Here is a 25,445-nt window from a genome sequence, read left to right on the forward strand (position 1 = left end):
GCAACAAGTGCAAACCTGAAAAAAAACCTGAAAAAAACAGTGGGTAAGCAAACTGAACAAACTAAGATGAAATGAAATGCGCTATGGGTACCCGCATGGGTCCTAGTTATGCCTGTCTTTTTGTGGGATATGTCGAGCATTCTTTGTTCCAGTCCTACTCAGGCCCCCTCCCCCAAACTCTTTTTCCGGTACATTGATGACTGTATCGGTGCCGTTTCCTGCTCCCGCCCCGAACTAGAAAACTTTATCAACTTTGCTTCCAATTTCCACCCTTCTCTCACCTTTACTTGGTCCATCTCTGACACTTCCCTTCCCTTCCTCGACTTCTCTGTCTCCATCTCTGGGGATAGGTTGTCTACCAATATCCATTATAAGCCCACCGACTCCCACAGCTACCTCGACTACACTTCTTCACACCCTACCTCCTGTAAGGACTCCATTCCATTCTCCCAGTTTCCCCGTCTCCGACGCATCTGCTCTGATGATGCTACCTTCCATGACGGTGCTTCTGATATGACCTCCTTTTTCCTCAACCGAGGATTTCCCCCCACTGTGGTTGACAGGGCCCTCAACCGTGTCCGACCCATTCCCCGCACCTCTACCCTCACCCCTTCCCCGCCCTCCCAGAACCGTGACAGGGTTCCCCTTGTCCTCACTTTTCATCCCACCAGCCTCCATATCCAAAGGATCATCCTCCGCCATTTTCGCCACCTCCAGCGTGATGCCACTACCAGTCGCATCTTCCCCTCCCTTCCCCTGTCAGCATTCCGAAGGGATCGTTCCCTCCGCGACACCCTGGTCCACTCCTCCATTACCCCCACCACCTCGTCCCCGTCCCAGGGCACCTTCCCCTGCAATCGCAGTTGGTGTAATACTTGCCCATTTACCTCCTCTCTCCTCACTATCCCAGGCCCCAAACACTCCTTTCAGGTGAAGCAGCGATTTACTTGTACTTCTTTCAATGTAGTATACTGTATTCGCTGCTCACAGTGTGGTCTCCTCTACATTGGGGAGACCAAGCGTAGACTGGATGACCGCTTTGCGGAACATCTCCGCTCAGTCCGCAAGCAGGACCCTGAGCTTCCGGTTGCTTGCCATTTCAACACTCCCCCCTGCTCTCATGCTCACATCTCTGTCCTGGGATTGCTGCAGTGTTCCAGTGAACATCAACGCAAGCTCGAGGAACAGCATCTCATCTACCGATTAGGCACACTATAGCCTGCCGGACTGAACATTGAGTTCAATAATTTCAGAGCATGACAGCCCCCCATTTTACTTTCATTTTTAGTTATTTTTTCTTCCTTTTTTTAAACATTTTTTACAATCTTTTTTTGCATTTATTTCATTTCATCTTAGTTTGTTCAGTTTGCTTACCCACTGTTTTTTTCAGGTTTGCACTTGCTGCTGTTCAATATTCAGTGTATTCACACCTAATCTGTACTAATGCTTTGTCTTTCAACACACCATTAACATATTGTTTGCCTTTGCTCCGTGACCTTTTGGTCAGCTATGTGGCCTGGTCCAATCTGCACCTTCTCCTTTGTTATCTCTGGCCCCACCCCCACCTCACTTGCTTATAATCTGTGACTTTTCTAATATTTGTCAGTTCCGAAGAAGGGTCACTGACCCGAAACGTTAACTCTGCTTCTCTTTCCACAGATGCTGCCAGACCTGCTGAGTGATTCCAGCATTTCTTGTTTTTGTTTCAGATTTCCAGCATCCGCAGTATTTTGCTTTTATTAATTCTGTGCCACTTGGTCTGAAAGGCTGTTATAGAAATGAGATGGCCATGGTTGCTCCTTAGGGCAGTCCCTTTTAATCATGCTTTGTTTTGCCACATAGGCCAGATGTATTCACAAAATGTTCTGCAAGTGTTTGCAGTTTAATTCACGGTGAATTGGGAAATGAAGTTTATGCATCTTTTTTTTAACATTTTTTTTGTGCACTAAATGATCTCAACATATGCTGGTTAACGCCTGCATTACTCAGTGTTTCCCTTCTGGACCGGTCCTAACAAATCAAACTTGGCCAATTAAGTTTATACCATCTGTGTTCTTTTTAAATTAACACTTTCAGTAAGTACAGAAGATCACAATAAAACCAATATTGTACACCTGCTTGCAATGCCAAATTAACCTCTCGTACTAAAAAGGTTGTAGTAATGGGTATAAATCCTGTTTGTCAATAAACTGCTGCACTGTATCCCCCATTGATTGTGAAGTTCTGGCTATTGATGTCTATTGTATAATATAATTAAACATGATGACAAGTTTTGGTTGTGGAGAGCTGATTGAATGAGGTACCTGTTCTCTATAAGCTTGTGTCATCTGCCAGTGCCACGATCCAAAAGCAGAAAACACTTAGAACTGTGGTCTGCATCAGGCCTCTGACCACTTATAGCCAGTCTGGGTGGCTGAATAATGTTACTGATTATGACAGGAATATCTTTACTTTTTCCCTGAAAAATAGCACTCATTTGTCATTTTTGAGTCTATTCACTAAAGCTGGTTACCAAAGGGTAGCTGTCTCAGGTCCCAAAACTACAGAGGAATACTATTGATTCAGTAGCTCTTTTCTGGTTCTTTGGGTTGATGCGGCATACACATTGCATGCTTTGAAGTAAGTATCACTTCTTGACGTAATATTAGAGTTAAGCATGCGTTTTATTTCGAGAGCTTTTATATCTATTGTTTAGTTTAAGTTTAGAGATGCAGCACTGAAACAGGCCCTTCGGCCCACCGAGTCTGTGCCGACCATCAACCACCCATTTATACTAATCCTACAGTAATCCCATATCCCTACCACATCCCCACCTGTCCCTATATTTCCCTACCAATACTAGGGACAATTTATAATGGCCAATTAACCTAGCAACCTGCAAGTCTTTGGCATGTGGGAGGAAACCGAAGCACCCGGAGGAAACCCATGCAGACACAGGGAGAACTTGCAAACTCCACATAGGCAGTACCCAGAATTGAACCCGGGTCACTGGAGCTGTGAGGCTGCGGTGCTAGCCACTGTGCCGCCCCATTTTCCTAAGCACTTTGCTGCAAATTACTTTCACAAATGAACAAACAAGATAAAAATCCTGTTTCTTTTAAAGAGTATTTATTGTGTTTCTAAGCTGATCTGAATGTACATTTTTCATAACTTGCAAAAATCACCATCAGCATTGGCTCAGTGGTACCACTGGCCTGTGAGTCAGAAGCTCCTGGATTCAAGCCCCGTTCCAAAGAGCAAATAATCTAGGCTGATATTTCAATGCAATACTGAGGAAGTGCCATAGTGTCTAAGGTGCTGTCTTTCAGACTAGAAATTAAACTGAGGCCTATCTTTCCTTTTTGGTAGACATCCATGGCACTATTCAAATAAGAGTTGGGGAGTTCTCTGTGTCCTGGCTAATATTTATCCCCCAACCTAATCACAAGAACACAAGAGATAGGAGCAGAAGTAGACCATTGGGCCCAACAAGCCTGGTCTGCCATTCATTACGATCCTGGCTGATCTTGGGTTTCAATTCCACTTTCTTGCCCCCTCCCCATATCCCTTGATTCCCTGCGAGACCAAAAATCTATCCCAACCTTAAATGTATTCAACGATGGAGCATCCACAACCCTCTGGGGTAGAGAATTCCAAAGATTCACAACCCTTTGAGTGAAGTAATTTCTCCTCATCTCAGTCCTGAATGATCGGCCCCTTATCCTGAGACTCTGCCCCGTGTTCTAGATTCCCCGACCAACGGAAACAATCTGTCAGCTTCTACCCTTTCAAGACCTTTCAGAATCTTGTATGTCTCAATTAGTTTGCCTCTCATTCTTTTAGACTCCAGAGAGTATAAGCCCAATTTACTCAGCTAAATTACTGAGTAATCGGCTGACTTACTAAATTGATTATTTTTGTTTTTTTATTGCTTTGCTGTTTTTGGTTATATATCTCATTACTGTTTGTAGGGCCTTACTGTGCACATGTTGAGTCAGTCATTTACAGCATAGAAGTAGGCCATTCGGCCCATTGAGTCCATGCTGGCTCTCCGCAAAGCAATCCAGTCAGTCCCAATCCCCTGCTTGATTCCCGTAGCCCTGCATATTTATTTTCTTCAAGTGCTCATCCAATTTCCTTTGGAAATCATTGATTGTTTCCGCTTCCACCACCTTCATGGGTAGTGAGTTCCAGGCCATTACCGCTCACTGAATAAGAATGTTCATCCTCCCTTTTCCCCTGCATCTCTTGTCCAAAACCTTCAATTTGTGTCCCCTGGTCCTTGTACCATGAGTTAATGGAACAGTTTTTTTCCTTGTCTAACATATAACCTGTTATAATCTTGTACACCTCTATCAAATCTCCCCTTAATCTCCTTTGCTCCAGGGAGAACAACCCCAACTTTTCTAACCTAACCTTTTGCAACTAAAATCCCCCATCCGTGAAACCAGTCTGGTAAATCTCCTCTGCACCGTCTCAAGGACCCTCGCATCCTTCTTGAAGTGTGGTGAACAGAACTGGATGCAAAACTCCAGTTGGGGCCTAACCAGAGCTTTATAACGGTTCAGCATAACTTCCCTACTTTTATACTCTATGCCTCTATATATGAAGCCCAAGATCCCATTTGCTTTGCTAACAACTCTCTCAATATGTCCCAGCACCTTCAAAGATTGATGCACAAGCACCCCAGTTCCCTCTGTTCCTGCACACTCGTACAACTGCGTCTATATTGCCTTACCATCTCCCTTCTGCCAGAATGTATCACCTCACACCTGTCTGTGTTAATTTCCATCTGTCACTTTTCTGTGCATTCTGCTGGCCTATCTGTGTCCTGTTGCAGGCACTTCATATCATCCTTACTGTTAGCCACTCCTTCAAGTTTGGTAATTTTGAAATTCTGCTCTGTATTCCAAGTCATTTTATATATAGTTTTTTTAAAAAAAAAAGCAGTGGTCCCCTAGCACTGACCCTTGGGAACGCCACTGTCCAGTCTGAAAAACAACCATTTACCATGACTCGCTGTTTTCTATCCTTAAGCCAATTTTGTTTATCCAATTGGACACTGACCCTTCTATTCCATGAGCCTCAATTTTGTTAACCAGCCTTTTATGTGGTACTTTATCAAAGGCTTTCTTAAAATCTATATAGACAATATCCGCTACATTCCCTTCTGTTACTTCATCAAAAAATTCAATTAGATTACTTGAGCATTATCTTCCTTTTACAAATCCATGCTGGCTATCCTTAATTAACTCAAACCTTTCTAAGTGTCTGTTGATTTTTTTTTTTCTCCCCTGATTATTGTTTCTATCACTAACCCTTACTGATAACCTAACTGGCCTGTAGTTTCCAGGACTGTCCTTGCACCCTTTCTTGAATACGGGTGTCACATTTGCCACTCTCTAATCCTCTGGCACCTCTCGCATAACTAGGGAAGATTGGAAGATTATGGTAAGCCCTTCCACTATCTTCACCCCTACTTCCTTTAGCAACCTGGGATGCATCAAGACTGCCACGTTTCTCTATATTGCAACAATGTCTAGGTTCATTTGGCTTTGTGATATCCTGAGGTTGTGAAAGGTATAATATAAATGCAAGTAGTTTTTTCTTAGTGACCTACATAGTAATTAGAAAGGAACAGGCTAGATTGTACTCTTGTGAGGAGTGTGCAGGCCATTTTGCAGATTTAAACAAGATTGTAGAGTCTTGTAAGGCCCAGAGGAAACCATTTTCATTACTTACGGTGATTTGCATGAGGCTTTAAACTCCGTGCCTCATGCAACCCGATGGAGAAGCTGTGGGAGAAAATTGCTAAAGATCCAGAAAAAGGCACTTAACTTTTTTTTCCCACCAGTTTTCACAAGACTTTCAATCTGATACCCCATGTGGCCTGATGAAGGAAGCTATGGCAGAAAATGGCCAAATTCTGGTTCTTTATCTCAAACATGTACTCTAGTTCTTAAGATCTGTGTAAGACTATTTGGGATGCTCTGCGAAACTGTTCCTCTTAAGATTGAAGCAAGTTTGTCCACCATCAGCTATCTAAGTCCTCCTTCAATGTTGTGTTGTGAGACACTTTTTTTGAGGGGAGCCTTGAAGTCTCTTCTGGACAATGCATGAAAGTATTGTAGCACACCTTGCTGTATATGATGGTGGTGTTGGCCGATTCAGTTTTAGTGTGGGCTACATGATCGACCAAACCTTGCTGGAAGTATAACGGTGCACAGCATTATTAATGTGCAAATTGAGCATTAAGTTCAGGGGCTTAAAGCATGAGTTGCAAATCTCCAGAAGTTGATGGTCGACTTAACGCTGCTCCGCTGTTGCTTTGCACAAGCAGCATCTAGCCGTTAGCCACCCTGTACTTTTTAACTTGCTGGATTTGTAGATTAATTACCCATTAAACACATGGCAGACAGTTATGGTTGTTACTCAAGAGTATGAGTACCCTTTTAATGACTTGATTAGTCATTTGGTAGTATAGAACTTGAGTATTGCTGAAAATAGACACGTTGTCTAAGCTTTTCGTCTTGCACTCATCAGGACAATCCACAAGAATACTAATGTAAGGGGAAAAAACTTTATACTGTATGAGAAGAGAGTGCTGATTGGTTGGCAAGTGAGCAAACTACATAGGGTCGTCTTCTTTGCAGATAGGAAGAACATGTACAAACATTGCGTCTGTTTTAACTAAACAAAATAAGTGACAGCCATTCGCTGGTTCATTGGTTAAGGCATTGCCCTGAGTAATCAGTCAAGCTTCCTGGTTTAAATTTAAGCAAAGTTTGGCAGTTAACTGTCAGTCACCGTAAACTGGTGCATTCTCCATGGCAAGACCTCTACCAATCAGAGTCCACTTGCCAACCAATATGCACTCTCTTCTCATACAGTATAAAGTTGTTGGTTTTCCCTTACATTTGGTATTCTTGCAGATTGTCCTGATGAGTGCAAAACAAAAAGCTTCGACAACATGCCTCTATTTTCAGCAAGACCTGATAATTGTTAGTGCAGTGCCATTCAACCCCTCTGGCCCACACAGGGAACAAGTTAAGCTGTTTAGTCTCATTCCTACATGTAAGTTCCTATTACATTTTTTAAAAGAAAATTATTTCTTTTCCATCTTCCTCTTTTCTATCTGATATTTGACTCTCTCATTTTCTCTCTCTAAGGCTTAGCTCTAATTCACCCTCCTCTGCCATTCCTGTTTATTTCTCAATCCTTAAATTGTATTGGTCTGTTGGTCCAGTTGCTCTTGCCATGCCATTATCAGTAGGTACTTCTAGCAAGTTATGGCGCAAACAAATTTCAAGTTGAAAGTTGCAGGGAAAAGTCCAACTGTGTGCGTTGAGATGCCCCACTCCACAAGATTTGTCCCACTATGTTGAATAGTGGGCCAAATAGTGAGATGTGGTGCCCCCAAGTGGGGTAGTGTGGTTTTTGCATCACTCTCAAAACTATTGTTTCAACATTGCATGGGGGGAATTGTAGTTGTTGATTCATTGGTACTTGGGTAAATAATCCATAAAATATTTCTGAATTTATTGGAGTGCAATATACAAGTCAGTGACAGATGTACAATTATTTTTGACAGTTTGGGGAGGTCTTTCAAGGGAGTTCCCTTCTGTTGTGCAGAAGATGACTGACCAGATGTGGTCCCCTGTGGAAATGATGAGGTTTTGTTTGGTGCTGGTTTCCATAGAGTTGGGGTGTAACTACATTGGTTTAAAAGTGCGCATCTTAAAAGTTATTTTCTCTTGATTATGTCTCAGCTCTGTACTGCAAAAACAAAATTACAGTGGAATTCTTGGATAGTTTCTCTCAGCTTGGCCGCACATTTGTTTTTAACAAATACAAATTATACTTGTTGCTTTCCAATTAGTTTGTCAGACTTGCCTTTTGACTAATCCTCATCATACAATCACAAATTATTACTACAGCTTTGTAGTATGTGTAGTTCATTAGAAAAATATACTCACAACTGTATGTTTTGTTTTCTGGAGCAGTCATGTTACTTTGAATTATATACTATGTTGCTTGTGCTGAATCCATTCCTTTTTAAGTTCAGCAGCTCAAACAGTTCAGAGGATTATGCTAAAATAAATTTATCAGGAACTGCTGAATTGAGACTGAGAGCCATAATATGCTGTAATTTAACTGTAACCATTCAAAGCAAGGATTTGTATCTTATGGTGCTTTTTAACTTTTTTTAAAATGTAGATTCATCATGACCACAGAAATTAGCTTGAGCGCCGCAATAGGAAATCCCCATCAGCAGCAGCCAGCTTTTGAGCAACAAGAGCCTCCCAACTTTGACGAAGCAGAAACCCAGCCAAAGGAGAATCAGCAGTCATCAGAAGTGGTGGACAAGCAAATACCAACAACACCAGTCAACGGTGGTCCAGCTCACAAAGAGGAGGCAGAGAAGGAGCAGTCTTCAGGCAGCAAAGGATTGTCACGCTTCTTGCCTGGCTGGTTCAAGAGACCCAAGTCTCAGATTTCAGACGAAGAGAGTGGAAAGGAGATTGTGGTAGCTTCTGCAGAGGACAACACTGTACCACTGCAACAACCATTGAATTCAGTAGAGCAAATAGAAGAAAGGGAACAAGGGGCACCTATTGCTGATCAGGAGTTGGACGATAATATTGAAGAAGAAGCAACTTTAGATTTACATTCCCTAAGCAGCGCTGAGACGCAGGTAATTAATGTTTCTATTGTTGAACCTGTTGATGGGTAACCATTCAGATGGTGGAAAATGGTATTAGATTGTTTTAAGTTTGCTGTCATTTGCAATTGGCATCTTTTGTTGCCAAAAGCAGTTCTATGTCCTCCAAAAGTGTTAACCACTCTACAATAAATATATATAGCTGGGAAGAAATGTGCATTAATCTGAAGGGTGTTCCTAGGTCTGGAGGAAATCCTCTATTTGGGTTTTATAAATTTTTAGCTAAAGCTAATGCTGAAATAAACACCAGTGATATCAAAGTAGCTTTTATTGCATAATATTTATCCAAAACACTAACATAAGTACTTGAAATATAACTTTAAAAATTGGGCTGCACTGTTATCCCTTTCTGCTGTTCTTTTTTTCTCTCTGTTTGCTATTTAACTATTTTACTTTTTCTTCCCTAATTAATTTATCTACTGTACATAACTATAAAAAAATTCCACTGGTTTCTATCATCCAATTTGGAGGTGTGAGCAACTTTTACGAAGTTGGCTTTCAAGGCTTATTTTGACCCCCTCTATATCAGAAACCCGAAATGTAATGAAAAAAAAACACAAAATGCCGGAAGCTCTGCACATCAGGCAGCATCTGTGGAAAGAGGAGGGTAGGGTTAATGTTTCATGTCTTTTGACTCTTCATTAGAACCCTGTATTGCAAGGATTGCACTATTTATAATTGTGTGGCCAAGTCAACCTTTAATATATTTTTTAAGTGTCAAGCATTGCAAATGAGTTCACTTATTGGTGGGCGTTGGATCCCAACAAAGTTCAATATAAATAAATTCAGCCATGTAACAGGAAGGATTAATGCATAGGTTGCAATCAGCACATATTTGCTTTGATGACGTAGTATTTTACTTTTGCATTTTAAGAAAAGATACAGTAAAATATTTTTTTCCCCGGCCATTTCCCAGAATGTGATTGAGTTTGTATTTGTTTCTAAAATTTTATGCTGTGGATGAGTTTGAGTTTCACTGGTACATATAAGAAGTTGCCTGAAGTTTGGAAAACAGTCATCTTTTTAAAATAGTCATTATTGGACTTGCATTTGACCTGATTATAGCAAGGGTGTCCAGAATGTAGCCTTAGAGTCTTGGCAAATCAACCCCTGAAGCCCAAGACTCAATCTTACTTGTTTGAATTTTGTCAGCAGAGGTTAGGAAACAACTGTTGTGTTGCCTCACTGATGGTTAACTCTTAAATCCGAACACCATATGTTGGTGGTTGCTGTTTGAAATGTATTGACTTTTAAACTTTATTCTTAGCCAGCAAGGCTCCATAGTATGTGGCCATCTGGGCTGAAGAGTCCTGACATTTACACTGTAATTTTCAGCAGTGGTTTGTACTTTAGTACAGTGTTTAATCCATTTGGTAAACAGATGTCAGTACCATAAGAGTATAATTAAATCATAGTCCTACTAAAATTTATGTTAAAAGACCAAGTTGCATACAGGTGATCCTAAATCTCTCTCTCAGATGACTGAACATAATTGCAATATTAAGGACCTATCCATTAATTAGTTGGGAAATTGGCAAGTGAATTCGCGAAAATAATTCAATCTTAACACGTTTGCACTTGTAATCTGTTAGTGTTACACAAATGTTTGATAACTCAAATGAATACATTTCCCTTTTATATTTGCTATTAAAAAATGTTTTATTTGGCAGCAGTTCAATAAATCATTAGAGCAAGGTGCAGTATTGAGGGGCTTCCTTAGTATGCTGGATGCCAGTAGTGTAAATTTAAACCTACTATCTGAGAAAAGCAATTTCTATCAAATCTAGAATCTCAAGCTTGCTCACTCTCGCTACTCACATGAGAAGCAGGTGTTGGAGTTTTGCAGTAAGTAAATAACTGGTATATTGCCAAATCCTGTTGCTCCACAGCCTAAGATGGTGTATGAATGATACGAGACAGTTTAAACCACTCTTACTACATAACAAACAACTTTTGCAACCAGATAGATGCCGCAACAGTAAGATATTCTCTGGGATTTTAAAATTTGCTGCATGAAAGATTTAATTTTGTAAAATCTGCATTATATATCGTATTAAGTCTTTTAAGGGTATGTTGAGAGTAAAAGATGGATATTTGGTCATGTGTGTAATGACACAAATCAGTCTTAAGGTATCCAAATAAATTAACTAATTCAGTTTTATTGGGATAAGAACAGTGCTTATTCTATACATAGAATGTAATATGTTAAAAACAAATCAAATTATTGGATTATAATTTGGGCTTGGTTCAAAAAACTGACGGATCTATGTTCAACATAGTCACACGTATAAGTCACACAAAGTAATTTGAAGTCAATAAAATATACAGAATAAAGATTTAGCATAGGGCACATGCTTCCTGAACACAAACTTTGTTTCCCATTGCCAGAATTTTGGTGATGCTTTCTGTCAACATTTATCCTAATAATTCCTTATGTCATCAACATTTCCCATTCAATTTTTTAGGTAGTTGACAACAAAGTGACCCTGTGTAGTGAGGTTTTTGAAGTCTCTTTCCCAACTAGTTGCCACCTTGTTCATACAAGATACCTGTATATTCATCAATTAACCATGAGTGATGCCAGAAGCAATTTGTTTCAAAATACATTTGAATGCAAGGTTAGTTATGATGTCTTCAGCGTGAATCAGGAAAAGACATCTTTGCTGATTGGATATATGCATTTGATTTTGACATTGCAGCCAGCACAAGAAGAAAAAGAAGATCTTGTTCCAGAAAAGGATCCAGAGGTTAAGGATGAAGTAAAGCTAGAAACCCCCAAGGAGATACAAGGTGAAAGTAAAGAGCTAAAAGCCAGTAAGGATTTGAAACCACCTCCTAAAATTACCAAAAATTCCAAAACCATGCGCTGCAAGGTGACTCTGTTGGATGAAACTGAATTTCAGTGTGATGTTGAGGTAAGAATGATGCACTCTTACTGGCATTGCATATTTTCTGTGTAGCCTTCAACTGTTGACTAAGATTTTAGGAGTCAACTTAGCAGAGGAAACTCATTACAAGTTCTCAAAAACTTTAACCAAAAGATGCCTGCCCAGGAATTTGCAAGTCTATATGAAAATAAATCACTAAGCAATAATATTTTACTTTTTTTTAATCAATAATATATATATAAAAGTGTAAATCAAGTGTTTTGTGTTTTCCCGCCTCCTCTTTGGTCCTCATGCACCATTTCCTTACTGAGAGGATGGGAAGGGAACCTGCCTCCAGGTATTTGTCTGTTGCACCATTTAATCAGCCACTAGGTGTGCAAGAATGCTCTGGGGTGATCCCTTCTGACTTTTTCCCCTTTATCCTTTGCACAAAAAGCTTCTGAACTTTTGTTTGCCACTTCCCAGTGGTAATCTTAACAAATAGTAACTGACATAGGTGGGGTTGCAGTTGTGAGCTTCTCTCTCTGATGCAGTGCACTGGAAGTCCCAGTCTGGGACAGCAACCTGCTATGTCAGTAGCCCAACTAAATGCTTCTTATTGGGAAGCACAAGTGAACTGCAAGGTCCATACTGTAGAATACCACCAAAGTTTTTGTTTACAATTATGGGAGCGGACTAACTATAAAGACAGGAGTGATGAAGTAATTCCAAGCTTGAGTTTTAAAAGCCTATTGGTTGAAAGAGGAAGGGGAAACTGATTTTGGCAAGATTCTCTATAGCTTTGAGATCCTTAGAATGGGTTAAGTGTCGGATTAAGTAGTACAGTAATTTGTTTCAAAAATAATTTTGCAGTGTTACACACTTGTTTAGTATTTTGCACCAAATACAGGTAAGCACCTTTTAAAATCACCAGAATTAATTTGCAGTATGCAGGATAGAGTAATGTGGTTTATTAGATCATTATTAGTTTTGCTGTATTATATGGTTTCATGAATCTATCAGACTCCTGAAATTAAACTTCCTTTAGTTCCCGGTAGATGCAAGACCCCAGAGCTGAACTGCCCACACAGTGCAAAATAGATGCTTGAAGTGATCCTGGCATGGCCTAACAGTGGGTCCTATCTAACTGTTGATAGCCAGGAGGTGCATTGATTCTGCCAGTTGATGGGAGCCAGTGTTTATATGCAACTGCTTAATGTCAATGCAAAATAAAAATTCTGAAAAAACAAAATAAATTTCCACACTTAATGGGAAGATGTCTTCATTAGTAGTCTACATTTTTGTGAGAGATTAGCATCAATCAGTGCTGTCACTAGGTTTATTTGGTACTAATACATAGCATAGAAAAAAACTGTTAACTGATAAGGGCCTGTTTCTATGCTGTACGACTCTATGACTGATTACAGTACCTCTAAATACTCCATCAGGGCTTTACTCCAGTATTGTTTAACTCAAAATACTGCTGTTAAACATTTGAAAGGACAAAATCTGTGGCATTGAATAAAACATTTATTTTTTAAAAACTTATGCTTTACTGAATCCTAGTGACAACATTCATTATTATACTGTAGCAATGCATGTGCAGTACTTAGCGACATGGCTCTTGTGAGCTTTAATGTTGAGCAATAAAATTATTCAATAAGTCAAAACAGCATACCAAAAACCGACTATTTTAGAAAATAATATATCCATAATGTTGTTGATTACAGAGACATTCTAAGGGACATGAGCTATTTACCAAAGTATGTCAACACCTTAATCTTCTGGAGAAGGACTACTTTGGTCTGGCCATTTGGGATTCCACAAACCAGAGAGTAAGCTATTTTATTTTATTTGCAAATGTGAAATGAGGGGGAAAAAAATCACAGTTTATTTTTATAAGGTTATGGCCCTGCTATACTACATGCCCCAAAGTATTTAAAGACCTGGATCACACCTTTGTCGCAAGTTTAGCTCTGCAAATCTCACTACCAGCCATAGTACCTGGAATTGTGCTCATTGCTCTCTCAAACCTTTAGAGCATATTACCATCTATTCAAAGGTACAGTAGCCATTCAATTGCATTCAAAATCAAATTTTCCTTTTTCACTGCTTTCTCACTGGGGCATTCAGAATTTGATTAATGGTTCATCTTAATTAACATATATCATTAGTTTGTGCGCAGTATTCAGCTTTGAATTAAGATCTAGAGAACACCATGGAGCACTGGATTGTGGGAAATGAGTGTTGTGGGGCTACATCATTCTTGATTACAGATGTAAGGCAGGAGGTATGTTCAAGGTACCGGAAGTGACTATTTCTAGGAAACTATTCCTTCCCTACGTTTCACGGAATTATAGAACAGTACAGCACAGAAGAAAGCCTTTCGGTCCATTGTCCCTGTGCTGGCTTTTTTGAAAGACTTATCCAATCACCTGCTCTTTCCCCATAGTCCAGAAAATTTTTCCAATTCCCTTTTGAAAGCTATTATATCTGCTTCCATCACCCTTTCAGGTGATGCATTTCAGATCCTCATCATTTGCTGCATAAAAAAGAAATGAAAAATTCTTAACTCATCTCTGGTTCTTTTGCCAACTATCTTAAATCTGTGCCCTCTGATTACTGATCCTTCTCATGCTGGCAACGGTTTCTGCTTTATTTAATCCATCAAAACCCTTTGTGATTTTGAACATCTCTCTTAAAATCTCCTCTTAACCTGCTCTGCTCTAATCTGCTCGACTCGCTCCACATAATTGACGTTTTGCATCCTTGGTACCATTCTAGTAAATCTCCTCTGCATCCTCTCTTAGAGACCCTGATATCCTTCCTATAGTGTGGTGCCCAGAATTGAACACAATACTCCAGCTGGGGCCTGGCCAGTGATTTCTAAAGGTTTAGAATAATTGCCCTGCTTATTTCATATAATTACCTCAAACTCTGTTATAAATTGTTTGAAATAGAAGAATTATTGATCGTTTTAGCGTGAAACTGTTGGTGAAAAGCAAATGAAATATGAAGTACATCTCAAGAGGACTTGATTATAAGGACTTACAATGTCACAGCCAACAGAATTACAGAATTTAATCCTGAAAACACCAGTAAATTTTTATAATCCCAAGTGATGAAATGAAATTTAACTTGATTCAGTTGCCACAAAGCAGTAGTCAAAACAAGTCCTGCAACTTTGTATGGTTCACAGGTGAGACCACATTTGAAATGCTGTGTGCAGTTTTGGCTACTGTACCTTTGAATAGATGGTAATATGCTCTAAAGATTTTAGAGAGCAATAAGCACAATTCCGGGTACTATGGCTGGTAGTGAGATTTGCAGAGCTAAACTTGCGACAAAGGTGTGATCCAGGTCTTTAAATACTTTGGGGCATGTATAATGTAGGAACAAACAATCTATTTGACTTATAATATGAGTGCATAGCTAGATTGCACAAGTTTAAAATTATGTGAAACTTGAGATTAAAAGTAGAGACACAGGGGTACTATGCATATACTCATGCACACACACAAAAAAGCCAAAGTTAATTATCCAGCTCCTTTATTGAAGGGGTTAAATAATCTGTTTGGTAATAAAAGGCGTGAGTGATTTGAGATGATTAAATATTGTATTGGGCATGCGAGCTCCTGCGCTGATCGGGCAGAGAGGTAGCTGCCTGTGAAAAGCAGTGTTAAATAGTGGAGATGTTAAAGTGAGTGAATATTGTAGAGATTTACTTGATAACCTTTTGAGGGCAAAGTATTTATGGAGAACTTTCCTTAAGGAGAGTAAATAGGTGGAGTAGACTCCATGATATGTTAGGCTGTTTATCCTCAATGGAAGAAGTGGGATCATTGGTCCAGTTGTTTTTTTCCTCATTCAGTGCTTCTCTATAATTAAGGATTTATAAGTTTGGTTTTTTTTAGAACAAAAAGCTCAATTTTTCTGATGGTTTAAAGCGCTGTTTCTCAAGGTTCCATGATCAGTTTAATCTATTTTCTCTGTTCTATTGTCTTATGGGAAACCGTGTAAAGAGAAAGCTCCTTAAAGATCTAAAATACAGTCATTGGTGTCAGAGACCCATTAAACACTATTGGTCCTGTTAGGTGAGATAATGATATTGAATACACTTCAGGCAGAAATGTGTAAAGGGCAATATACTGATTGACTGGCGGCCTGATAAGTTTAATTTTTTTTTTGTTTCCACACCAGTTTTCTCACCCTCTTCCCCACTGGCCATTATTCATGGCTGATTCTTTACAGCGAGTATTGGCAGATTATTTTACTGGGCATGTATAGCAGCTGAGCCAACATACATATGTATGTGCACTCGCAGCAGGGTTCACTGAATAGCAATTGCATATAAATAGCAAAGGCAGATGGTACCTGGTTGTAAAACGGCCCTAAAAAAAACGTTGCATTTTTGTTTTAAATAGCAGTTATCACATTAGCTTTATGTAGTAGTCTTCAAAATGTAAAGGTAAACCTTACATTTGTTTCTCCTGAAACTTAACTGATAACTACTAAATGTTAACTTTAAAAAAGAAAATCACTTTCCAGCTAGTCTTTCTCCATTGTCACAAACAATATTTAGAAACTTGCATTTAGAGGCACACGTATTGCATACAAACATTCTGGTATCCTACCAGTATATTCACTCTACAGTTTCTTAATATTGTGATAGTGTTCCTAGATAAGTACTTGTATATGTTTGCAAAGCCATGCAAGCTACAGACTATAGTGGACTGATGATTGCATAGATTTGCAACTAAATGCTTTCGCATTATGCAGAGATCATAAATACTGAGCATATGGTGCGGAGATCATATTTGGGACTTTAAAATTTGCATACAGTTTTTTAAAAGGCTAATTTCTTTAAGGAGAATATTCACTTATAGATTGCCAAGAGTTTATATATCCAGTGTATCAGACTGTGTAGTATACTGTGTAGATTAGAAATCATTTGAAGTCTATAAACAAAATTAAACTTTGCATGGGTATAATTTCCTACTCTTTAAGTGGGTTTGTTGTGTTCAAAAATTGCTACTGAACAGACCTCAAATTCGTTCATCCAGCCTAGGTAGCAGGACCCCTTATTTTTCTGATATAGTTTAAAGGGCTTTCACTGAAAAGATTAAACTATGCTGTGCAGAGCCTTAATGTGCATTTTTCCCCACTGTACTGAAACACTGACTAAAACAAGAGTGAACAATTCAGAAGTGATTTAGTTTAGATTTCTGGTTACAACAGACTGAAAGGCTGAGTTGTGTCTTTGGTTCATTAGATGGGTAAGGGTAAAAGAGCAATTCATTACTAAACACTTCACATTGTTTCTAGGATTAGAGAGCAGAACGTGATCTGAATAGCTGAGCACATAATCAATCTTTAGTCAAGGCTGCCACAGGACATTGTCATAACTAAAATGTTACTGTTGATGAATGTTGTGTTACCTGATCTAACTTGTTCTATATTCATTAATTCCCTTTATTGAACAAAGCTTAAAAGAAACACTTTTCCATGATGGAAAATCAGGTGCTGTGTGTTCACAATATCCTCATCAAGTTCAGCTTCTCGCCAGAACTATCCAAATGGGGAATTGATCTAAAGGTTTATCCATACCTTAGAACATTCATCTGATATCCTGATAGGAAGGTGCAAGATTACAAACTAAAAGTAAACCATAATTAAGCCAAGTACTGTGCAGTCAAATCCACATACAGGCAGTCCTGATTTATAGGCAAATTTCTGGTGGCATGAATCTTTAAATTTTGATGTTGACATTTTGTATTGTCCTATTGTGAATATGCCTGATGGATAAAACATTTTTCTTTGTCCATACCAGCATATTTCACGTATAAGACAATTAAAGCAGTACGTATTTACAGAACCAAAAGGGCAAATATTTGTGAGGAAGGAAATTGCTTTATATTTGGAACAGAAATAGAAATGGATATACATTTTAAAAAGTATATTTCTTCTGTAAATAGGTTTTGGATTTTAATTTGCTTAACGAAAGACCTTGCAATTATGTAGTGTTTTTCACATTCTTGGGACATTATAAAGCTCTTCATAGCCAATGAATTACTTTTGAAGTTTAGTCACTGTTGTAGGTAAAGATGGCAATCAATTTATGCACAGTAAGGTTCCACAAACAACAATTGGATAAATAACCAGATAATCTGTTTTAGTGTTATTGATTGTGAATTCTAAGAGCAACCCTGTGCTTTTTTTTTTCAAATAATGCCTTGGGATCTTGAGGGCAGATGGGATTCTTAGTTTAAAACAATACTTTTAACCCTCAGTACTACTATTAAAGGAGAAAAATTGCTTTTGTGTGTTTTTGATGAGAATACTGAAGAGGTTTGCTTTGTGATTATTGTTGTGGACTTTCCACTAATATGTTTCTCTTCTGTTCAGAGGTTCATTCAGTATGATGTACATTTTTATTTTTGTTTGACAAGTATTTAATGTAACTTTTATTATTTCAGAGTTGGTTAGATCTCACCAAAGAGATTAAAAAGCAGTTACAAGGTAAGAATCTTTCTATGTGCAATAAATCTAATTCGTCCAATACTATGGAGTTAGATTACTCAACCGAGCAAAAACCCCCTACAGGATTCTTTTGTCTGATGTATTCTGAATTCAGAAAATTGTAAGTTTGTCTATGCAAAATGGATCTTGGATGTTGCGGTTTGACATAGTTTGGTACAAAAGTATTGCCTACAACTACTTGTTTACATACATTTCAGAGAAATAAGGTACCAAAATCCTACACAAGACAAAAGCTGACCATGTAAATAATGTAACATCAGCACATGAAGTAACTCCACATTTTGTATGCATTTAGTGCACTGAGGGATTTTCATGATGACTTCAGTTTCTATCTTGTTCTGTCTTTGGACGAATTCTTTCAGGATGTGTTGTCCCCTTTTCGTGTCCGATTTCTTAAAATGGGATGTTTCCTAACTGGAAACTTGTGTGCCCTTTAATTCCAACCCTATTTTGGCTGTTTGTATGTGGGGGTTCTCTTCATTCTGTCAATCACCACAAAGGATTACATCAGTTATCCACAATCAGTATATTTAATGGTTGGTGGTTAACATTAGAAGAACCCTAAATAATCTATAGAGAGAAACAATGAACTTGCATTTATACAGTCCAAAAATGGGATCTCCCCATCCCCTAACTTTGGGGAGTGGGAAAGAAGAAGAGTAGTCAATAGTAATAAAGTGAACAGAGGCATATGAACATTTATAGCATTCCTAACATGAAAATGCTTCCATAAGAGTGGTTTGAACAGAGGACAAAGTGCAGACTACAGAAACTGGATCCCCTTGCGCATTATTTTAGGCAAAAACAAATCTATCTTTCTGGTGAAAATCTTTACATTTCAGTGTTGTATTTGGTTTATAATAGATTCAGTGTCATCAACTGCTTAAAAAGAATTATAATAAAGAAAAAACTTACATTTATATGCCCTCTTTTATGTCCTCGGGTTGTCCCAAAGCACTTCACAGCCTGAAATACTATTGGTGTGTAGCTGCTGTTGTAATGTAGGGAAATGTAGTGCCATATCTGTGCGCAGCTAGGGTCCATAAACATCAGTGAGATAAATGACTAGATAACCTGTTTTGTTTTGGTGGTGTTTCAAGGTTAAATGTTTAGAAATCCCACCCAAGTCAGTCAGTAACTTTCAAGGCTACAGAGAAGTAGCAAATAAAAGTCTAGAAACTTTTTGGAGGAATAAAGGGAAATGTCTGAGGGGATCACCCCAGAGCATTCCTGCATGCCTTGTGGCATAGAACCTGCCTGTTCTTCAAATAATTATCAGTAACATCAATTTCAGCAACAGTGCAGAGATTTTAGTTTTACATTTTCAGAGTGCAATACAGGCTAAGAAGCATTCTTCATATGTGACTTTTTGTATTTCTTTTCCTCATTACAGTCTGTAATAGAATTGTTCTTGCAACACAGTCTCATTTAAAGGGAGAGGGGAATGAGTGAGGGAGAAGAGTTTTAGTAAACTTGGTACGGTGCACAACGTATCCAAACATTGCATAGCAGCGGTTTTTCAAAGCCAATGTGCAGCTAAATGTTATACCCAGAACAGTAAAGTACAAATCTGAGGAAATATTTAAACTGTACAATACTCTGGTCAGCCCACCTCTTGGATTACTGAGAGCAGTGTTTCTTCTAAGCTGCAGAGGTGCATTGAATGCGCAGCAATCAGGAATGTGCAGCAAAGGGAACAAATAGGCTGTGCACAAGTAACGTTCCATTTTAAGATGTGGAACAAATAGGCTGTGCATCAACCTTAAATGGACTGGGCAGTGCAACAAGCTGGCCGCATGCAGCAAGCAAAACATTGACTGCGACCCTCTGGAGATAATGTAGAGAAGATTGATAATAATGGCGTCAGAGGACTGCGTGAAGAGAAAAGACTGGAGAACCTTGGGATTATCAGTGTTGAAAGGAAGCGATTTTATCAAGATACAAACTTGCATTTATATAGTGCCTTATCACATCTGCAATGACTCATTTGATAGATGGCACTCCAACAATGTAGTAATTGGAGTGTTAACCTAAATGTGTTCAAATTCTAGAGTGGGCAATTGAACAAGGACAAAGTTACCAAAAAGGTTTATTAAAAATCTAACTGCCTTTTAGTATACAACAATTCGAATTTATATTGTCCCTTTAACAGAGGAAAACAATCCAAGATACGTCATAGAAGCGCAATTAGACAAAAATACAGTCAAAGAGGAAAAGAACTGTAAAATTTTACTTTCCTCATCAGGCGTTGGTTCAAACCACACGAGCATCAAGTAACCTTGCTTACACATCATTGCAGTATTAAGTGAGTGCTGCAATTTGTCAGAGATGGCATCTTTTGGATAAGACATTGGGCTGGATTTGGTGCTGGAGGCGGGGCTCCCGGCACTGGGCTGAAAAGGTGGGGGAAACCCCGCCTCTGTTTCTTCATGCACCCTCCCCGCCACCCCGGAGCAATTCTCCGGTATTTTTGATTCAGCGTTTAGGCGGGATCCCCATCCCTTTAAAGGGATGGGGATCCTGCCTCCAAGAGCTGCCAGCCAATCAGAGGGCTGGAAGCTCAGCAGTCTCAGCAGCGCCACCAGGAGCAGCGGCCACTGCCGGTACTGCAGAGGACTCCGATCAAGGCCCAGCGGTGGAACCCCGGAACAGAGGTCGGTGAGGCAGGATCACCTGGGCCAGTCCGGAAGGCCATGGCGAGGTGGGGTCAGTGTGGTGGTCGTTCAGTCCAGGGGAGGGGGACCCAGTGGGGGTCCTCTGTGGGCTCATGAAGGAGGGACCCACCCCCCCAGACCTCCACCATCGATAAGATCCCAACAGCGGCAGGAAGAGGCCCTCAATTGGCTATTAAAAGGCTATTTAAGAGCCTTTGGGCTGGAAGGCTGTCTGCCCTATTCCGCCCCCAGGAAGATTGCTGAGCAACCAAGAGGAGACTGGTCCCTCCACCACCCCCCGCCATCGCGTTGTGATACCCATTCCCCCCCTCCCCTGTCTCGGGGTGGGGTGGGCAGGGGCCATAAAATCCAGGCCATTAAGTCAGTGGTCCGCCTGCTCTGGTAGTGGGAAAAGGTCCTATGATATGATATGATATATGCTGGGGTGGTGCTCCTGCTATTCTTCAAATAGAGTCATTGACTGAATTTTACCAGCCCCTTGATGTCGGGGATCGTGGCGGAGGGAGCCTGTAAAATACTTGCGGGAGTGGCCCACCACGACCCCCAACCCCGCCGCATTTTACCAGCGGCGACAAGGCCTTGGTGTGGTCCCTTCATTTAAATATTAAAATTAATTAAGATATGATGCAAATCAACTTACCTTGTCCCAGCGGCTGTCCAATGCTGATTTTCCGGCCGCCAGCCACAACTCGTGCCTTCGGAACTCCATACAGAGTTCTGAGGCGAGATACTGGTGGGGAGGGGGGAGGACAGAAATTATCAGGGCAGGAGTGGGGGAAGCCTTTTTTATTGGCTGTGGGATGGTGGGAAGGGGTTGAAGGCCAAATGTGACTAGGTTGGTGCGGGGGGGGTGGAAGGTTCGGGTAGGCAATAAATAATAAATTCATTGTCATGTTGGCCTATAAAACAACCACGGGGGGCGGGTGGTTGGGAAAGGACCTCCAGCTTAGTTAATTTTTTTTGTTAAAAATTATCAAATCATTTCTGTTTAAAAATTCCAATTTTTGCTAAGGGCTTGAAGCCCTTTAAAAATGGTGCAGGCGCCTGTGCAGTGGTGCCAGATGCCATTGCCAGGGACGGAGCGGCCGCCCCCTCTACGTTATCAGGGATGGCCGCTCCGCCTGCTCCATTTAAATGAGCACCCGTGTGATATATCGTGGGGGCTGAGCAGCGGCACTTCCATTTCTGAAGGCCGCTGACTTCAAAGCGCGCCGCCGCGAAGTACGGCCACTAATAAAATTCAGTCCTATGACTTTATTCGAAGAATAGCAGGAGCGTTGCCCCAGTGTCCTGGCCTATTTGTATCCATCATTACCAAAAAAGTAACTTGTCATTTATCTCACTGCTGTTTGTGGCACCTTGCTGTGTATGATTTGGCTACTGATTTTTGCCTTCATGACAGTAACTTTGCTTCAGAAGTAATTATTTGGCTGTGAACAATTTGGGACATCCTGATGTTGTACAAATGCAAGTTTGTTCTTTTCTCCTTCTGAAGGTTGTTAATTCCTTGTGCCTTGATGGAATATAGCTCCATTCACACTTTTGTCTTCTGGATTTCATCCAAGTGGCAATTGATGTGTGAGCTTCAATTAGCTATTCCGCTACAGCAGATATCACAGCTAAACCCAATTCTGTTTTCGCTCAACAAATGCACAAAAAAGTCCCAAAAATCACTATAACAATCACAATCCGGTATTCTTGGTATTCCTTTGCCCCATCTCCCTCTATCAACCACCGCCCCCCATCCATTTCCCTGGGCCAAATGTTCTTTGTGCAATCATGCAAAGGCCACTTGACCCATCTAGCATGCCCTGGCCAGATTTATCAAATAAATGGTTGTTTTTAACCACAAATGTTGCTGTATTTTTTTTTTGCAAAAAAAGCCCATGATTTCGTTTTATCTTACAGCACAGTGAAAAGCATTTGGTGGAAGGTGTAATAATTATCTGTCTTTCAGGTGGACCTTGGGATTTTACGTTCAATGTAAAGTTTTACCCACCTGATCCTGCACAGCTGACCGAAGATATAACAAGGTAAAAGGGCGATTTCTATTAAAATTTTTAACAGGATCATGTTTAGTGGGAAACAAACCTCTAGCTAATGCATTATTTTTTGGCTGAAGTTGGAGGTACTTAGACTCAAGAAGCCAACAGATTACAGTACCACTGATTAACTGCATGAAAATAAACTATCAGTTGATTTGTCCCAAGTGAATAAGCTCTTATCTAAAATTCACATTTTGCTGTAACATGTGTAATTCACAACCATTCAAGAATTCTCCGAGCTCCTTCATAAAATAAAATGAATTGCTTAACCATATGTAGTGTAGAGCTCATTTTTAGGCACAGAATTCACCAAGACCTGAAAAAGTGCATATTCATTAGAGTTATTTTATATTACTGTTTGGCCGGGGAGGGAACATGACCTCCATATGGTGTTAACATAAGAAATAGGAGCAGGAGCAGACCACACAGCCCCTTGAGTCTGCTGTGCCATTCAATAAGATCATGGCTGATCATCTACGCCAACTGCACTTTGCTGCCCTATCTCCCCAGATTCTTTGATAAATTATTGTACTATGGGAATCAATCACAATTTGTAATATACTCATTGACTTAGCATCTGCAGCCCTCTGGCGTAGAAAATTCTAAAGATTCACTGGGAGTCATAATCTCAGGACATGGGGTTGGCCTGAAATGAGAAATTTCTTTGCACAATGGGTTGTGAATCTTTTGGAATTCTGTACCACAGATTTTATAGAATGGCAGAGATGGCTCAAACAGCCTGGTCCTGCTCCTATTTCTTATGTTAATACCGTAAGGAGGTCACACTCCAGATCCTACACACTCGAAGTATTTGGGATCCTGGACATTATAAGTGGAGGCATAGAGTAGAAAAGCCAGGAAGTTATACTAAGGCTAGGTAAAACACAAGTTCAACCCCAGCTGTCCAATTCTGGGCTACACACTTTAGGAAGGATATAAAGGCTTTGGAGAGAGTACAGAAGAGATTTACTTGAGTGGTACCAGAGATGAGTGACTTCAGTTACGTGGGTAGACTAGAGAAGTTGTGATTGTTCTGCTTAGAGCATAGAAGTCATAGAAAGTCACAGAAGTTGGCCATTTGGTACTGGTGAGGCCACACCTGGAGTACTGTGTGCAGTTTTGGTCTCCTTACTTGAGAAAGGATGTACTGGCACAGGAGAGGGTGCAGAGGAGGTTCACTAGGTTGATTCCGGAGTTGAGGGGGTTGGCTTATGAGGAGAGACTGAGTAGATTGGGATTATATTCATTGGAATTCAGAAGAATGAGGGGGGATCTTATAGAAACATATAAAATCATGAAGGGAATAGATAAGATACAAGTAGAGAGTATGTTTCACTGGCAGGTGAAGCTAGGACAAAAGGGCATAGCCTCAAGATTAGGGGGAGCAGATTTAGGACTGAATTAAGAAGGAACTTCTTCACCCAGAGGGTTGTTAATCTATGGAATTCCTTGCCCAGTGAAGTAGTTGACGCTTCTTCAGTAAACGTTTTTAAAGCTAAGGTAGATATCTTTTTGAATAATAAAGGAATTAAGGGATACGGTGAGAACGCGGGTAAGTGGATCTGAGTCCACGAAAAGATCAGCCATGATCTTATTGAATGGCGGAGCGGGCTCGAGGGGCCAGACGGCCTACTCCTGCTCCTACTTCTTTTTAAAAAAAAAAAAAAAAAAATTTGGCTCATCTTGCCTGTGCTGGTCAACGAAGAGCTCCCAGCCGAATCCCATCTTCCTGCGGTAGGTCTGTAGCCCTTCAGGCCTCAGCACTTCAAGTAGACATGCAAGTACTTTTTAAATGTGATGAGAGTTTCTGCCTGTACCACCCTTTCAGGCAGTGAGTTTCAGGTCCCTGTCACCCTCTGGATGAAAAATGTTTCCTCATCTCCCTTCTAATCCTTGTACGAATTACTTTAAATCTTTTGTCCTTGGTTTTTGACCCCTCTGCTAAGGTAAATAGGTCATCCCTATTTACTCTGTCTAGGGCCCTCATAATTTTATACATCTCAATTCAGTCACCCCTCAGTCTCCTCTGTTCAAAGGAAATAAACCCCAGCCTATCCAATTTTTTCTCATAGCTAAAATTTTCCAGTTCTGGCAAGATCCTTATAAATCTCCTCTTCTCCCTCTCCAGTTCAATCACCATCTTTTCCTGTAATGTGGTGACCAGAACTGTACGTAGTACTCAAACTTTGATCTAACTAGTGTTTTATACAGTTCTAGCATAACCGCCCTGCTATTCTGTGTCTCAGCTAATAAAGCAAAGCATGTCATTTGCCTTCTTGACCACCTTATCGATCTGTCCTGCTATCTTTAATGATCTGTGGACATACACTGGAAGGTCCCTCTGTTCCTCTACACTAATCAGTATCTTCCCATTTATTGTGTATTTCCTTGCCTTGTTGCACCTCCCAAAATGCATTACCTCACACTTCTCTGGATTGAATTCCATTTTCCAGTTTTCTGCCCAATTGACCAGAGCATCTATATCTTAAGCTTTCCTCCTCACTGTCAACCACATGACCAAATTTTGTATCATCTGCAAACTTCTTTATCATGTGCCCTACATTTGAATTTAAGTCATTAATATAAATGACAAAAAGCATGGGGCCAAGTACTCAGC

General features: G+C 40.1%; 1 protein-coding gene across 7 annotated transcripts in view; it reads left to right on the forward strand.

Annotated features, from left to right (window-relative positions):
• Positions 1 to 25,445, forward strand: part of epb41a (erythrocyte membrane protein band 4.1a) — a 185,431-nt gene that overhangs the window by 75,580 nt on the left and 84,406 nt on the right. For all 7 annotated transcript variants that reach the window (XM_068011576.1, XM_068011575.1, XM_068011580.1 and 4 more), the window contains exons 2-6: positions 8,197 to 8,674; positions 11,401 to 11,616; positions 13,299 to 13,403; positions 18,045 to 18,087; positions 22,741 to 22,816. In XM_068011576.1, the coding sequence (XP_067867677.1) occupies positions 8,197 to 8,674; positions 11,401 to 11,616; positions 13,299 to 13,403; positions 18,045 to 18,087; positions 22,741 to 22,816 (918 nt within the window). The remainder of the gene's footprint in view (positions 1 to 8,196; positions 8,675 to 11,400; positions 11,617 to 13,298; positions 13,404 to 18,044; positions 18,088 to 22,740; positions 22,817 to 25,445) is intronic.

Source organism: Heterodontus francisci, chromosome 31, assembly GCF_036365525.1.
Source record: "Heterodontus francisci isolate sHetFra1 chromosome 31, sHetFra1.hap1, whole genome shotgun sequence".
In the NCBI taxonomy this organism is placed as follows: Eukaryota; Metazoa; Chordata; class Chondrichthyes; order Heterodontiformes; family Heterodontidae; genus Heterodontus; species Heterodontus francisci.